Source organism: Mobula hypostoma, chromosome 1, assembly GCF_963921235.1.
Source record: "Mobula hypostoma chromosome 1, sMobHyp1.1, whole genome shotgun sequence".
NCBI classification, from domain to species: Eukaryota; Metazoa; Chordata; class Chondrichthyes; order Myliobatiformes; family Myliobatidae; genus Mobula; species Mobula hypostoma.
The window spans coordinates 163,957,828-163,975,492 of NC_086097.1; the positions used below are offsets into that span (position 1 = coordinate 163,957,828).

At 41.3% G+C, this 17,665-nt stretch overlaps 1 protein-coding gene across 9 annotated transcripts in view; it reads left to right on the forward strand.

The window, feature by feature from the left end:
* LOC134351958 (receptor-type tyrosine-protein phosphatase mu-like) overlaps positions 1–17,665 on the forward strand; it is a 1,067,206-nt gene that overhangs the window by 656,074 nt on the left and 393,467 nt on the right. For all 9 annotated transcript variants that reach the window (XM_063058925.1, XM_063058929.1, XM_063058945.1 and 6 more), the window contains exon 9: positions 6,539–6,648. In XM_063058925.1, coding sequence (XP_062914995.1) covers positions 6,539–6,648 — 110 coding nt within the window. The remainder of the gene's footprint in view (positions 1–6,538; positions 6,649–17,665) is intronic.

Sequence of the window (17,665 nt, forward strand, 5' to 3'; positions counted from 1 at the left end):
TATTGGAAAGGTGAGGGTTGAGTGCCGTAGGAGGGGTGTGGAACAGGTGACAAGGAAGGAATGCCAGAGGTGGGGGTTGCAAGGGTGCAGTCACACCCAGCCCTGAGGTACCAGACAAAATCATTTGATTCTTGACAATTGCTTTATTGATCATTACATAATGTCTCTCTGGTACTTCCTGCTCCCTCCACACTCCCTTCCGCATTTCCCAACCATGTTTCCCCTCCCACTATCTCTTTCCCACTCTCAGTCCACAAAAGAGACTCATATCAGAATCAGATTTATCATCACTCGCATATGTCATGGTTTGGTTTTTGTTTGTAACAGCAGTAAAGTGCAAAAGTCTTAGGCACCGTAGCTATATAGATCACATCAGAGTGAGGGTAACAAGAGGGCATACAGGAGTGAGATATGCCAACTAGTGGAGTGGTGTCGCAGCAACAACCTGGCACTCAATGTCAGTAAGACGAAAGAGCTGATTGTGGACTTAAGGAAAGGTAAGATGAAGGAACACATACCAATCCTCATAGACGGATCAGAAGTGGAGAGAGTGAGCAGTTTCAAGTTCCTGGGTGTCAAGATCTCTGAAGATCTAACCTGGTCCCAACATATTGATTTGGTATGTCAACAAATACACACAAAAACTTCTATAGGTATACCATGGAGAGCATTCTGACAGGCTGCATCACTGTCTGGTATGGGGGAGTGGTGGGGGTTACTGCACAGGACTGAAAGAAGCTGCAGAGGGTTGTAAATTTGTAAATTTAGTCGGCTCCATCTTGAGCACTAGCCTACAAAGTACCCAGGACATCTTCAAGGTGCGATGTCTCAGAAAGGCAGCGTCCATTATTAAGTACCTCCACACCCAGGGCATGCCCTTTTCTCACTGTTACCATCAAGTGGGAGTACAGAAGCCTGAAGGTACACACTCAGCGATTCAGGAACAGCTTCTTCCCCTCTGCCATCCGATTCCTAAATAGACATTGAATCGTTGGACACTACCTCACTTCTATATTATTTCTGTTTTTTGTACGATTTTTAATCTATTCAATATGCATATACTATAATTGATTTACTTATTATTACTATTTTTTTTCTATATTATGTATTGCATTGAACTGCTGCTGCTAAGTTAACAAATTTCACGACTCGCGCTGGTGATAATAAACCTGATTCTGATTCTGATTTATAATATAGCAAAAATTAGTGGGATTTTAGAAGATTGGGAAGCTTTTTAAAATTAACAGAAGGCAACTCAAATACCATAAGGAGAGAAAACATGAAATATGAAGGTAAGCTAGCCAAAGATATCAAAGAAGATATCAAAATTTTTTCAGATATATAAAAAGTAAACAAGAGGTGAGAATGGATATTGGATCACTGGAAAATGACACTGGAGAGGTTGTAATGGGAGAGGAACAAATGGCAGACGAACCTAATAAGTACTTTGCTTCAGTCTTCACTATGGAAGACATCAGCAGTATGCCAGAAATTCTGGAGTGTCAGGGGGCAGAAGTGAGTGTAGTTGCTAATACTAAGGTGAAGGCACTTCCGAGGCTGAAAGTTCTGAAGTTAGGTAAGTCACCTGGACAAGACAGACTACACCCTAGGGTTCTGAAGGAGGCAGCTGAAGAGATTGTGGAGGCATTATTAATGATTTTTCAAGAATCAATAAGTTTTGGCATGGTTCAGGAGAATTGGAAAATTAAAAATGTCACTCCACTCTGAGAAAGAAAGGAGGCAGAAGAAAGGAAATTATACGCCAGTTAGCCTGGCATCAAGAGTAGGTAAGATGTTGGAATCCGTTATTAAGGATTAAGTTTTGGGGTACTTGATGACACATGATAAAGTAGGCCAAGGTCAGCATGGTTTCCTGAAGGGGAAATCTTGTGTGACAAATCTGTTGGAATTCATTGACAAAATAACAGGCAGGATAGATAAAGGAGAGTCAAAGGATGTTGTTTGTTTGGATATCCAGGAGGCCTGAAGCCACCATGAGGCTGCTTAACAAGAGCCCAAGGTATTACAGGAAAGATATGAGCATGGATAGAAGATTGGCTGATTGGCAGGAGGCATAATTTCAGAATAAAGCGGTCTATTCTGGTTGGCTGCCAGTGGCTAGTGGTGCTCCACAGGATTGGTATTGGAACTATTTATTTTCACATTATATGTCAGTGATTTGAATGACGGAATTGATGGATTTGTGACCATGTTTGCAAACGATAAAAATATAGATGGAGCTGAGGAAGCAGGGAGTCTGCAGAAGGACGGACAGGTTGGGAGAATGGGCAAAGGTATGGCAGAAGGAATATAGTTTAGGGGAAGTGTGGGATCAAGGACTGTACTAGGGAAGAAGTTAAGGCACAGATACTTCCTAAATGGGGAGAAGATTCAAAAATCAGAGGTGCAAAAGGACTTAGAAGTCCTTGTACAGGATTCCTTAAATATTAGCTTTCAGGTTGAGTCAGTGGTAAGAAAGACAAATGTAATGTTAGCATTCATTTTGAGAGGACTAGAATATAAGAGTAAGAATATGATGTTGAGGCTTTATAAGACAGTGGCCAGACCCTGCTTGGAGTATTGTGAGCAGTTTTGGGCCCGTTATCTAGGAAAAGGTATGCAGACATTGAAGTAGGACTAGAGGAGGTTGACATGATTGATTTTGGGAATTAAAGGCTTACCATATGAGGAGTGTTTGATGGCCCTAGGCCCTAGTTTAGAAGAATGAGGGGAGATCTCATTGAAACCTATTGAATACTGAAAGACCTAGATAGAGTGGATGTGAAAAGGATGTTTCATATAGTGGGTGAGTCTAGGATCAGAGGGCACAGCCTCAGAATGGAGGGAACAGAGATGAGGAGGAATTTCTTTAGCTAGAGAGTTACGAAACTGTGGAATTCTTTGCCACAGTTGGATGTGGAGGCCAAGTCATTAGGTATATTTAAAGTGAAGGTTGATGGATTCTTGGTTAGACAGGGCATCGAAGGTTACAAGGAGAGGGCAGGAGAGTGGGCTTGAGAGAGATAATAAATCAGCCATGATGGAATGGTGGAGCAGAATTGATAGACAAAATGGCATTATTCTGCTCCTGTCTTATTGTCTTATGGTCTTTAGCACAAAGCTGTACTTGGGACTAGCAGTGCATGTCTTCAAGTTTTTATATCTTCTGCTTGATGGAAAAAAGAAGAGAAAGTTCTTCTTTTTCCCATCAAGCAGAAGAAATAGGACAGGGTTGTGTTGGCTGCGTTGCTGAGGCAGTGGGATATGTAGAGAAAGTCAACTGGATAGAGGCTGGTTTGCATTTTGTCTGGGCTGCGTTTACAACTTTGCACTTTCTTGTGGTCATGGGCAGAACATTTGCCACTCCAAACTGTGAAACTGTATATCCATATAGGATGCTTTCAATGGTGCACATGTCTGTTGGGTTCATCTTTGCCTAATGGCTGGAAAGTCTGATGGATCTTCATTGCTGGCTGCATGCAGCAAGTCTCACAGCATTTGCAGAAACAGAGCTAGCTTGTCAAGATGACCGTCTGTTAATAGTCTTTGACTTGAAACAAGAATTCTCTTTCCCTTTCCACGGATGCTGTCTGGCTGAATGCTACCTGCATTTTCTGTTTTTATATCAAACAACTCCCCCCCCCCCACCCATTAAAACATCTGACTCTGGACCTCTTCAAAGAAGAATAATCTGAAAATAAACCCTGCCTGATGTTTTCCTGCATGTATGCAAATAGTTATACTTACAAAGTAGAGCATTTCCAGTCTGAAGGTAAATTTTTGTTGCCTTACTCATTTCCTTAATCCTATGGCACCTTGTTTTGTGCATCACAGCCTCTTTTCCAATAGATTGCCTTAGAATCCCTGACATGTGGCCTTGAAATGACAATCTGGGTCCCTCTGCTATCCAATTCCTGGTAGGCTATTTACTGGTGCGTGCTGGATACGCCAGAGAATTAATAGCAAATTTATCCTCTTTAAGGGGCTGACTGAATGCTGAGTATTTCCAGTATTCTCCGTTTTCTTTCAAAGCAGCAAATCATTTTTATGGAAGTCAATTTAGATTAACTTCTGTCAACAAGCACATTCTGCATCTCACTGAGTCAGCCTTTTCTAGTACTCAGTTAATATTATGCCACTGCTATTAGTAGATGTTTTGACAACTTTGCGTGGTGTGAAAGTGATAGATATTAGAGCCATTTTCAATTTTTTCTTGTCATCACTTTTGCCAATATATTTTCCCCTGTGGAATTGCCAGTCTTCTGATAATACACTGTACCTTCCATTAAATACTTAAGGAATTTGGTTCACTTTCAAAGATTGCATAAATAAAGGTTTGAGACTCATCCGAACAAAAGCTCTTTACAGTGAAGTAATCAAAATCAATGTTTTCAGAGATAGAACAACAAGCATGATCATAATAGTGAAGGTTTGTGGGATCAAATTACTCATTTCTATTTCAGTTTCATCTGTTCTTATGTTGTCTTTGTGCTCTTAGCACATTACTTTTGCCTTGAAGTCACATAAATGACCATCTAATTATGATCACTTGCAGTATTGCCCCTTTCCTGGATGCTGTACAACATGTGTAGATTAATAGAGTAATACAGCATCAAAACAGATTCTTTGGCCTAATGTATCCACGTCAACCAAGGTGCTTACCTAAGCTGGGAACTTATCCATGTTTGGCCTGTACTCATCTAAACATTTCCAATTCATACACTTATCCATATTAAATGCCGTTATTGTACCTCAACTATTTTCTCTGGGCTTCCTCCACATGAACTGTCTCCAAATAATCCCACTACTTGCCAGCTGGACAATATACTCTATCTTGTGCATTGAAGACCTCCAAGCAATGATTCCAAGTGAAAGTCACGTGGGTTACTATTCACCTCCTCTCTTTCCATTACCCATAAGAGTGCTAAAAAAAAGTTTTTTTTTGCTAAGTCCATTATACTTAAGATATTTTCTACAAACAACATTTGTCTTCTGTTATAAGCTTCTTATGGCAGAGAATAAAGCTGTTCAACCCATTAAACATGGAGAATGTTTCAATATTGTCTGTCCAATTACTTATTTACAATTCCCTGTTCTCTTCCATCATAGCCCTGCATTTTTATCGTCAATTCAAGTATCTATCCAATTCCCATTTAAAAGTTGCCGTGAAATTGATTTATTCAGGCAGGGCATTCCAGTTCACAACAGCTCACGATGTGAAATATATTACCTCTTGTCACCTTAAGCTCTTTTGCCAATCAATTTAAAACAGTGTCCTCTGACTATTAGCCCTTCCAATGGTGGAATGTGTCTCCTTATTTACTTGTGCTTTGTAATTTTGAGCGTCTGTATCAAAACTACTTTTGTCATCTCTGTTCCGTGGAAAAAAGCGCTCATCCGCTCTGCATCCGTTATTCATGGTAACATTCTTGTCAAACGCTTTTGCATCCTCCATAAGGCTTGACCCAAATCCTGAAGTGTGATGCTTAAAATTGTGCACCCTGCTCGGATGTGTTTCATCATAACTTTCTTGCATTTTTAATCCAGTGTCTCCATTAATAAAATTTAGGATGTTTTATAGAGTTTTACAGCAAAGATAGTGATTTTTTGGATACCTTTGGTTAAATTTACTGGAACACCATAATCTTGCAATTTTGGCCTTCTATCTTCAAAGATCTGTTACATTCACTACCTAATGTCTCTGTATACATTCCGAACCAAGTCTCCTTCTATGTACTACCAGGTTTCTATGTTCTGGCATCCTTTTTAAGGTTGCACCATTTAGCTGATATTAATGCCACTCATGCTTCCTATCAATATTAATTACTGCATGCCTGCTCCTTCCTTTCTGAAGTCTATTACCACTCTTACAGTTATTTATTTCCAAGCTGTGCCTTCTGAAAACTTATGCTCTGAAATATTTTTATCTCCGTTTTGAATATCCTTGCTGCTGTTTCTTCCCAAAACATCTTTGCATGCATTTTGCAAATGTCCCTCTCATCGGAGGGGCTAATTCTTTGCTACATCTTAAATTGGCATTTAAAAGGCCAATCCACAATAGGGCCATACACAGCAAAAAGAAGATGCAATGCAAAGATTCGTGTACCTATTTCCTCCAAGTCTGAAAGTAGAAAATACTTTTCATAAAGGAGGTTAATCCTTAAAATTATACTTATTCTGTTCCCCAAGATTCTAGATATACAACTTCCCTGAAGAAAGCATTAATTTGCCCCACTAATGTAGAACGTGACTGCTGTCTTCATCATTCAGAGTTATCCAGCAAATGAGCAAGGTTTATGCCCCCTTTTTGTGTCATTTTGCTTCTTGAGTTCCACACCCCTCTCTGCTGCTAAACACCATGTAGATGTTAAGGTCAAGGAATTCAGCTTTGTAGGTTGAGCTGTCAGTAACAATGAGTGAAGGCTACAAACCATTATCTGCCATCATTAGGGACCTGAAACTGCTATGTTCCTGTCAAGTAGATAGAGAAAATCTATTATTCTCTCCACTGACGTTTTTTTTTATGTCTGTCTATTAGTGCCTGGTGCAATCCCAAAAGTCTCAGTGCAAGGAAGAACCTTTGAGGAGAAGATATATCTACAATGGAAAGAGCCGATTGAAACATTTGGCATCATCACACTTTATGAGGTAGAACAATATTTGATTTTTTGGTTGCACAGTTTTGCAGCGTACAATGCTATATCTCACACAAAATGGGGAGGTAGTGGGCTTCAATGGAGTTACAATCAAATGGATACTGATATTAAAGACTTGAGTTTACTTTCTAACAAGCACTGGGGACAATTTGTCACATGGGACCAAAATTCAACTTAATTTGGTGCCTTCACTGAAAAAGGGTGGAAATTGAAAGGATAAATAACTCATCCATAATTATAGTCTGGTATCTTTGTTTGCTCCAGGGACATGATTGTTTAGTAAGATTACTTTTTGCACCGGTCTTCATAATATTGAAAAATACTTCATCTGTGTGCACTTCCTTCCATTCTCTCTTTACATTTGCAGTGTAAAGTCACCTTGATGAACCGAATGTAGTTGTGCTCAGATCAGCTGTTAGACACTGCAGTGATGGGAGGCTGGAACTGACACATATCAGAAATATCCATTTGAATTGTACAATTTATATCAGGAACATAAACAAGAAAAGCAGCTTTAATTTGAACATGTGGGACTAAATGACACATGAATGTCTTGGAACTGTTATCCTGACCTTTTTACTTTGACTCAACTAAAATCTGCAATTGGTCACAGGGGCTAAGTATCTGAAGCTCAGTGGATTGGAGGCTATAGTGAACTGGCACCTAAGAGGAGTTCAGCTTGGGGCTACTAGCTATGTTCATATTGAATGGTGAGACTGGAATGAGGAAAATTTAACCTACTATTCCTATTTTGTTCTGTTTTTAGGCTCTTAATATTTAATTGTTTTTATATTATTCGTCCATGTAATTCATTCTATATAATTCCTAAGAAGGGAGGGAGGCAGAAGATAGGAAATCATAGCCCAGTTAGCCTGACTTCAGTGTTTGGGAAGATGTTGGAGTCTGTTATATGAATGAGCTTTTGGAGTTCTTGGAAGCACATGATAAAATAGGCCGTAGTCAGCATGGTTTCCTGAAATCTTGCCTGACAAATCTGCTGGAATTCCTCGAGGAAACAACAGGCAAGATAGACAAAGAAGAGTCAGTGGGTGTTGTTTACTTGGATTTACAAAGGGCCTTTGTCAAGGTGCCATACATGAGGCTGCTTAACAAGCTAAGAGCCCATGATATTACAGGAAAGATACTATAAGACCACCATAAGACCAGAAGATATAGGAGCAGAAATAGGCCATTTGGCCCATTGAGTCTGCTCCACCATTCATTCATGGGCTGATCCAATTTTTCTAGTCATCTCTATTCCCCAGCTTTCACCCATACCCCTTGATGCCCTGGCTAATCAAGAACCTATCTATCTCTGCCTTAAATACACACAATGACTTAGCCTCTGCAGTCGCTTGTGGCAACAAATTCCACAGATTTACCACCCTCTCAATAAAGTAATTTCTCCACATCCCAGTTCTAAATGGACATCCTTCAATCTTGAAGTCATGCCCTCCTGTCCTAGAATCCCCTACCATGGGAAATAACTTTGTCATATCTAATCTGTTCAGGCCTTTTAACATTCGGAATGTTTCTATGAGATCCCCCCTCATTCTCCTGAACTCCAGGGAACACAGCTCAAGAGCTGCCAGACATTCCTCATACGATAACCCTTTCATTCCTGGAATCATTCTCGTGAATCTTCTCTGAACCCTCTCCAATGTCAGTATATCCTTTCTAAAATAAGGAGCCCAAAACTGCACACAATATTCCAAGTGTGGTCTCACGAGTGCCTTTTAGAGTCTCAACATTACATCCCTGCTCATATATTCTATACCTCTAGAAATGAATGCCAACATTGCATTTGCCTTCTTCACAACCGGATCAGCCTGGAGGTTAACCTTTAGGGTATCTTGCACAAGGACTCCCAAGTCCCTTTGCATCTCTGCATTTTGAGTTCACTTCCTATCTAAATAATAGTCTGCCCATTTATTTCTTCCACCAAACTGCATGACCATACACTTTCCAACATTGTATTTCATTTGCCACTTCTTTGCCCATTGCCCTAAACTATCTAAGTCTCTCTGCAGGCTCTCTGTATCCTCAACACTACCTGTTCCTCCACCTATCTCTGTATCTTCGGTAAATTTAGCCACAAATCCATTAATACCGTAGTCCAAATCATTGACATACATCGTCACCGACTGCTGTGGAACTCCACTGGTAACTGGCAGCCAGCCAGAATAGGATCTCTTTATTCCCGCTCTGTTTTCTACCAACCAGCCAATGCTCCACTCATGCTAGTAACTTCCCTGTAATTCCATGGGCTCTTATCTTGCTAAGCAGCCTCATGCGTGGCACCTTGTCAAAGGCCTTCTGAAAATCCAAGTACACCAAGTCTACTGCATCTCCTTTGTCTACCCTGCTTCTAATTTCCTCAAAAAATTGCAGTAGGTTAGTCAGGCAGGATTTTCCTTTCAGGAAACCATGTTGGCTTTGGCCTATCTTGTCATGTGCCTCCAGGTACTCCATAATCTCATCCCGAACAATCGATTCCAACAACTTCCCAACCGCTGATGTCAGGCTAACAGGTCTATAGTTTCCTTTCTGCTGCCTCCCACCCTTCCTAGATAGCGGAGTAAATTGCTAGTAGAATATTGGCTGCCTGATGGAAGGCAAAGAGTGGGAATAAAGAGAGCCTTTCTGTTTGGCTGCCTGCGACTGGTGGTATTCCACAGGGGTTGGTGGCAGGACCACTTGTTTTCCCGATATATGTCAATAACTTGAATGATGGAATTGTGGACAAGTTTGCAGACAATGCAATGATAGGTGGAAGGACAAGTAGTATTGAGTCTGCAGAAGGACAGAGATTTGAAGCAAGAAGGCTGCAAGTGGAGCGACTAAGGATTTTCGGAGAGAAGGCATTTTACCACTTGGGGTAAAGAGAGACAAGACTGCGCAGGCGCGTAATATCAGCCAGTGGAGCGGGAGAAATTTAAAAAGAAGACTGCCATATCCAGCGGGCAGTAGAGTGATAGGGCTTTGGCTCAACGGGCTTAGGTGGTAACGGGACGAGGCGAGGTAGGTTTACCTGTGTTAATTGTGGAAAGGAAGTATGTGTGTGAGGCCAATGTTCTGTGCTCACTGTCAGATATGGGAAGTCCTGGAGTCTCCCAGCCTCCCAGACGGCCATATCTGCACCCGATGTGTCGTGCTGCAGCTCCTAAGGGACTGCGTTAGGGAACTGGAGTTGCAGCTCGATGACTTTCGTCTGGTCAGGGAGAGCGAGGAGGTGATAGAAGGAGTTATAGGCAGGTGGTCATACCAAGGTCACGGGAGACAGACAAGTAGGTAACAGTCAGGAGAGGGAAGGGGAAGAGTCAGGTACTAGAGAGTACCTCTGTGGCTGTCCCCCTGAACAAAAAGTACTCCTGTTTGAGTACTGTTGGACAGGACAGCCTACCTGGGGAAAGCAACAGTGGCCGTGCCTCTGGCACAGAGTCCGGCCCTGTGGCTCAGAAGGGTAGGGAAAGGAAGAGAAAGGCAGTAGTGATAGGGGTCTCTAAAGTTAGGGGGTCAGACAGGCGATTCTGTGGACGCAGGAAAGAAACTCGGATGGTAGTTTGCCTCCCAGGTGCTAGGGTCTGGGATGTTTCTGATCGCGTCCACGATATCCTGCAGTGGCTTTTTCCCAGGGCTAAAATGGCTGCCACAAGAGGGCACAGGTTTAATGTGCTGGGGAGTAGGTACAGAGGAGATGTCAGGGTAAGTTTTTTAATGCAGAGAGTGGTGAGTGCGTGGAATGTGCTGCCAGCAACGACAGTGGAGGCGGATTCGATAGGGTCTTTTAAGAGACTTTTGGGTAGGTACATGGAGCTTAGAAAAATAGAGGGCTATAGGTAAGCCTAGCAATTTCTAAGGTAGGGACATGTTCGGCACAACTTTGTGGGCTGAAGGGCCTGTATTGTGCTGTAGGTTTTCTGTGTTTCTAAGGACAGATTGGGAGAATGGGCAAAGAAGTGTTAGATGGAATATAATATAAGGAAGTATATGATCTTGCAACATGGTAGAAGGAATAAAAGTGTAGACTATTTTCTAAATGGGGGAAAATTCAAAAATCAGAGGTTCAAAGGGACTTGGGAGTCCTTGTACAGGATTCCCTAAAGGTTGTCTTGCAGGTTGAGTTTGTGGTAAGGAACATAAATGTAATGCTAACATACATTTCAATAGAAGAGAATATAAGAGCAAAGATGTAGTGCTGAGTCTTTATAAGGCATTTGTCAGACTGCACTTGGAGTATTGTGAGCAGTTTTGGGCCCCTTATCTAAGAAAAGATGTGCTGACTTTGGAGAAGGTCTAGAGGAGGTTCACAAAAATTATTCCAGGAATGAAAGGGTTAAAATATGTGGAGCGTTTGATGGCTCTAGGCCTGAACTTGCTGGAGTTTAGTAAAATGAGGAGGTCATCTCATTGAAACCAGTTGAAAATGGAAAGGTGTGGACAGCGTGGATATTGGGAGGATGATTCCTGTGGTGGGTGAGTCCAGGATTAAGGGCCACAGACTCAGACTGGAGGGATATCCACTTGGAAAAAAGATGAGGAGTAATCTCTTGAGCCAGAGGATAGTAAATCTGTGGAATTAATTGCCACAGTTGTCCATGGGCCAAGTCATTGAGTATACTTAAAGTGGAGGTTGATATTTTCTTGATTAGTCAAGGTGTCAAAGGTTATGGGGAGAAAGCAGACAAATGGGGTTGAGACGACATAATAAGTCAGCTACGTGTAGCCTAATTCTGATGCAATGTCTTATGGTTTAATATTGGTCCCGCTATTATCTTACTCAGTTGTTATTTAAAGACAATCTATTGTACATTTAGCATAACTGCAGTAGTACTATTACTACAATAAAGGACATAGAATTTGACACAAACTCTTGTAGGTCTGCAGAATATGATTCGGAATCTGAAGAGGTCATCTGAACAGGAAGAGTTAGTTTCAGGAAAAAAATTCAGCAAATAAAGTAAAACAGATTGGTTTAATTGTCACATCTCTGCTGACCCTGCTGACAATTATTCAGCTTCCTTGTTCTGGCACACTAAGCAACCCTTTGATACCTTTTGCTTTGATGTTAATGATATGTGTAAAACAATTCAACAACCGTAAAGTCACAGTGGCTGTTAAAGTTAGTGCTAATTTATGTCACTGCTGGTGAACCAAAGATATTTTATATTACTTTTTAAAAAATCCTGGACAGGGTTTATGTAACAAGAGCCAACATTTAGTTTAATGATGGATTTAAAAATTCTAGCTACACAGTAATAAATGTGTCAATTCACCCACCCCTCATGTGATACAACAAAAATGCATTTTTTGCCAGATGACATGGCAAGAGCCCTGAAGACTAGACAGGCCATAGAATGCAATGAATATTAGCTCAAGTAACAAACCATTCATTGGTGGAATTCAGCAGGTCAAGTAATGTCTATGGGGTGAAAAGGAATTTTAGATGTTTCAAGTCAATTCACTGCATTAGTCCTGACGTAGAGTCTCTACCCAAAATGTCAATGTTCTTTCCTCCCGCAAACGCTGAGTTCCTCCAGCAGATGGTTTATTGCTCCAGATTTTAGAATTTGCAGTCTCTTGTGTCTCCAAGGAAGAGTTTAAGTTTGCATTATTTCCTATTGCCTTGAAAAGGCTCTGCAGTCAAAAGCATGCTTCCTGTGGACCTCAGCTGCAGTACAAAGCCACCTTAGAACTAGCACTTGCTCTCAATTGGTCTAGATTGACTTGATTTAAATACCTTACATTGGCAATTTTAGTTGGGATGAGGTGGCATCTTTTCTAACTTGGTCAAGGAAAATACACACAAGATCCCCAGTTATGAGTCCTCTATGGAGTTGAGTCATTCCTTCAAGAAATGCCAGTCTGGCTGTCAGTGCTTCCTGAGAGCTTCCTCCTGCTTCCTCATGGCTGGAGATTGGTAGCATTTGCAGGGATGCAGCATGAAGCCATTGATGTCTGGTTCCTCAGTCAGGAGTTCAGTCTTAATATGTCATGAAAACAAGTCCTTTGATCCACCAAATCCATGCTGACCAATAGCCATCCATTCATATTAACCCAGATTATATTCCTTTGTCTATAGCCCTCTATGTCTTCATGATTCAAATGCTCATCTAGGCACCATTTAAATACCATAAGCAGTTCAGCATCCATACCTTCCTTAGGCTGTGTATTCCAGATACACACCACTCTCAGGATGAAAAAGGTCCTCCTCTTAAATTTCTATCTCCCTTACTCTAAATCTACACTCTCTGGCTTTATCCATCTCTTACATGTGGGATATTGTCTTGCGATCTACTCTGCATCCTCTTAAACTCCTCCCTTCTAGGGAAAACGGGTCCAGCCTCTCCTGATAATTGAACTCTTTGCGTAAAAATTTGTCCTCTCATTTCCTTTGAAATTACCCCCTCTCACCTTAAATGCATGCCCTCTGGTATTAGCCATTATTAGTCATTCCAGGCTTACCCATGCTTGCCTTTTTATTAGTTAAGGTGTTGAGTTCAAAAGTCAGGAAGTTGTGTGCAGCCTTATAAAATTCTAGTTAGACTGCATTTGGAGTCATGCATATAGTTCTGGTTTTCCATCGTTAGAAGGATGTCGAGTTTCTGGAAAGGATGCAGAAGAGGTTTACCAGAATGCTGCCTGGATTAGAAGGTATGTGCTATAACAAGAGGTTGGATAAACTTGGGTTGTTTTCTCTGTAGCAGCAGAGGCTGAGGAGGTTAATAGAGGTTTATAAGATTGAGAGGCATGGATAAAGTAGTCAGACAGTATCTTTTTCCCCAGGGTTAAAATGGCTAATACCAGAGGGCATGCATTTAAGGTGAGAGGGGGTAATTTCAAAGGAAATGAGAGGGACAAATTTTTACGCAAAGAGTACTTGGAATGCACTACCTGGGGTGATGGTAGAGACAGAAACATTAAAGACTTTTAAGAGACATTTAGATAGCACATAAAATGAAGGAAAAGGAAAGATATGGACATTGTGTAGGCAGAAGGGATTAGTATAGTTGGCGATTTGATCTACTGATTTGATTGGTTCAGCACGACACTGTGCACGAAAGGGTCTGTTCCCGTGTGGTACTGTGTTATGTTCTCCATTCAAGGATCTTGTACAGTAAAGTCTGTCTATTCCTCAGTACTCATGGTGTATGTTCTAGATTTGTTAGTACTCCCACCTAACATTTAGAAGGGTTAAATGCCATTTCTCAGTCTATTTCGCCAGCACATCAACTTCATCCTCTAGCCTAAGTCTATCATTTACAGTATCTACTTCACCAATCTTCACATGATCTGTATACTTACTGAACACGCCCTTCTGTCCACATCCAAATCATCCATGCAAGTTCATGCTGTGAGAAACTCATGGCCAATAAGATCTTTATAAATCATACCCTGACTCCGTTCTCAGCAGTCCCATGGATGTTTGACAGCGTGTATGTTCATAAATGCTGACTGACTCTTTAACACCTCTGTATCCCAGCATAACCTTGTGTTCTTCATAGCATTGGTCAGTCCCATCTTGGTTAACAATATCAGCCATCCATTCAAAATTGTTTAATGTCATTTCCAGCACACAGCTTACATACGTAGATTAATAAAGTGACGCTAGGTACTGGAGTGTCTGTACGTAAGTTGACTCTGGCAGGAAATAATGAATTATCAGTGATGGTGGGGTGGGTTAGTGCATGGAGGTGTTGATCAGCCTTGCTGTTTGGGGAAAGTAATTTCTTTTGAGTCTGGTGATCTTGGCATAGATGCTACATAGACTCTTCCCTGATGGGAGTGGGACAAACAATCTATGAGCAGGGTGGGTGGGAACCTTCATGATATTGCTGGTTTTATCCAGTGCATTAATGTGTATACATATCCTTGATGGTGTGTATACTGGTGCCGGTGATGTATTGCGCAGTTTTGTAGAGCCTTCCTGTCTGCCACAGAGCATGTTCCTTACCATACAGTGATGCAGCTTGTTAGGATGCTCTCTACTGCACATCTGCAGAAAATCATCAGTATAGATGTGCATAGTCCAGCCCTCTTCAACTTCTTCAGAAAGCAGAGGCATTACAGGATATGTTCTGGGACCGTAAGAGGTTGTGCAAGATGCGCACCCCCACGAGTTTAAAACTGCGCACAGTTTCCACTGCTGTGCTGCCGATATTAGGAGGAGAGTGAGAGGTGCAAATTCTTTTTCTTGTTTTTTGTCCAAGGGCAAGTTATTTGCCTGGCATCAGACCTCGATCTCTTCCTCCTCCTGCCTGTAGGCTGTCTCATTGTCGTGGTGTTGAGCCCCACCACTGCTGTGTCATCAGCAAACTTGACAATTTGATTACTCCGGTGTTTGGTCGTGTGTGAGCAGAGTGTACAGCCTAGGGTGCACCCATGTTGAGGAAGATGGGGAGGGAGCAGCAGTCGTGCATCCTGACTATCTGACTATCCAACTCAGATATCACTTGGAGGTACAGCTCACCATGATGCAGGACCCGAAGGCACCACGGATACATAGTGACCAAACTCAGACATCATTTTCAACGAATAATGATCACATCAAGACCAGTAGACTGTTTACTCCAGAGACTTCTCTGATGCCAGTGTAAAACATAGAAAATCATTTGAAATACATGACATAACATAGATTGGCATAGACCTTCTGCTCATTACATCTTTATGAGATTACAGGATTAGTGCGTTCAGAGAGACAACTGCTGCTTTATTCAGCATTTTATCTTTATTTTCAATTGTATCTCTTCCAATTATAAGTTTTGGTCTGCTTCTCTTTCAAGACTAATGTGTAAAAAAATGTGGAAAGAATTCGTACTAAAATCTATTCTTTGTATTGATTTTTGTATAGATCTTATAAAATGTTGAGTGGAGGTAGAGACTGAGATGGATGATTAAGACATTCAAAATCTTTAAAGATGTTCAAATTGAAAACCTTGGAAACCACAGTCAGACAGCATGGAAGAAGTAATTTTACTCTTTCCATACTCACATCACCGTCCTGCAGACTCTACAAGTCACATGCACAACAAAGACAATTTACAGTGGCCAATAAGCCAATCGGTGCACAGATCTTTAGAATGTGGAAACTGGAGCTGCAGGAGGAAGCCTATGCAGTCACAGTGGGGAGGGGATGCAAAAGAGGTTCACCAGGATGGTTTGTGGAGTCGATAGTATTATCTAACAGGAACGAGTTAATTAGCCTACTTAAATTAGTGTGGGAACTTAGATGCTTTGATATTGACATTCCAGGGTCGAAATAACACAAGAGGACATGCTTCTCAGGTGAGGGGGATAAGTTCAAAGGAGATTTGCAGGGCAAGTTATTTTTTTACATGAAGTAATGAGTAACTGGAACGTGCTGTCAGGGTTGGTAAAGGACGCACATGTGATAGAGGCACTTATTAAGAGGCTCTTAGGTAACCACATGAATATGTGGAGACTGGAAGAAAGTGGGTAATGTGTAGGCATAAGGGATTAGTTTACTTGGGCATTTAATTACTAGTTTAATTATTTTGGCACAACATTGAAGGCCAAAGGGCTTGTTGCTTGTTCTGTACTATTCTATGTTCCATGACATTGCCATGTGAATGAGAGATGATGGGAAGAAAGCAACAATCTTAAAGTACAAGAAGGAAGTTGGATAGGGGCAGTTTTTTCATCATTCGCTGAGAAGAATGGTCTGGTGCCTTAGCAAACTTCTCTGTGAGCATCTCGTGTCCCTTGTCCAACACCTAACCATCAGTGCATATGCCCCAATATGGAAGTTATGCATGGGACCAAGAAAACTTCTATAGGACCATAAGTCATAGGAGCAGAATTAGGCAGTTTGTCCTGTCGAGACTACGATAACTCAGCCATTCGATCGTGGCTGATTTATTATCCCACACATCCCATTCTTCTGCTTTGATGTCGTCAATTTGAGTTTATCATTATGTGCGCAAGTGTGGTGAGGTACAGCAGCATCACAGGCACACAGGTACAGAGAACACACAGAATATACATAAATTATACAAGACAGTGATGAAGAAGAGAAAAAAAATGACTGTGCAGAAATAAGTCATTAGTGCACAAAAAAGGTGCAATCAGAAACAAGTCCGTGATAGTGCAGGAGGTGGTTCACAATGCCCCATTGCTGAGGTCAGATAAGGCTGTGTAGCTCGGTTCAAGAATCTGGTGGGTGTAGGATAGTAGCTGTTCCTTGACCTGGTAACGTGAGACTGCATGTTTCTACATTTCCTTCATAAATCATTGTATAGAGTACAGAAGATTGGATGTTATGTTGAAGTTGTATAAGACGTTGATGAGGCCTAATTTGGAGTATTGTGTGCAGTTTTGATCAACTACTTACAGGAAAGATGTAAACAAGTTTGAAAGAGTACTGAGAACATTTACAAGGATGTTGGCGGGTCTGGAGCACCTGAGTTATAAGGAAAGATTGAATCGATTAGGACTTTATTCCCTAGAACGTAAAAGGTTGAGAGGAGATTTGATAGAGGTATGCAAAATTATGAGGGGTATAGATAGGGTAAATGCAAGCAGGCTTTTTCCACTGAGTTTGGGTGGAAATCAGAGATCATGAGTTAAGGGTGAAAGGTGAAAAGTTTAAGGGGAACATGAGGGGAAATATCTTTACTGAGAGGATTGTGAGAATGTGCCAGCACAAGTGGTCCATGCGAGCTCGATTTCAACATATTTAAGAGAAGTTTGGACAGGTATGTGGATAGTAGGGAATGGAGGGCTATCGTCGATGTACAGATCATTGGGAGTACACTTTAAATTGTTTCAGCATAGGCTGGATGGGCCAAAGAGCCTGTTTCAGTGCTGTACTTCTCTATTACTCTATGTACTTTCTGCCACCAGTAAGAGGAGGTTAGGATCCGTTTGGTGGTGATGTCTGATGATAAATGCAGCCTTCTTGAGGCAGCACCTTTTGTAGATGATATCTAACTACCTACTCTTGATACTCAGCTTGCTGACAAATGCATTTCACAGGTGCATTAACAAGC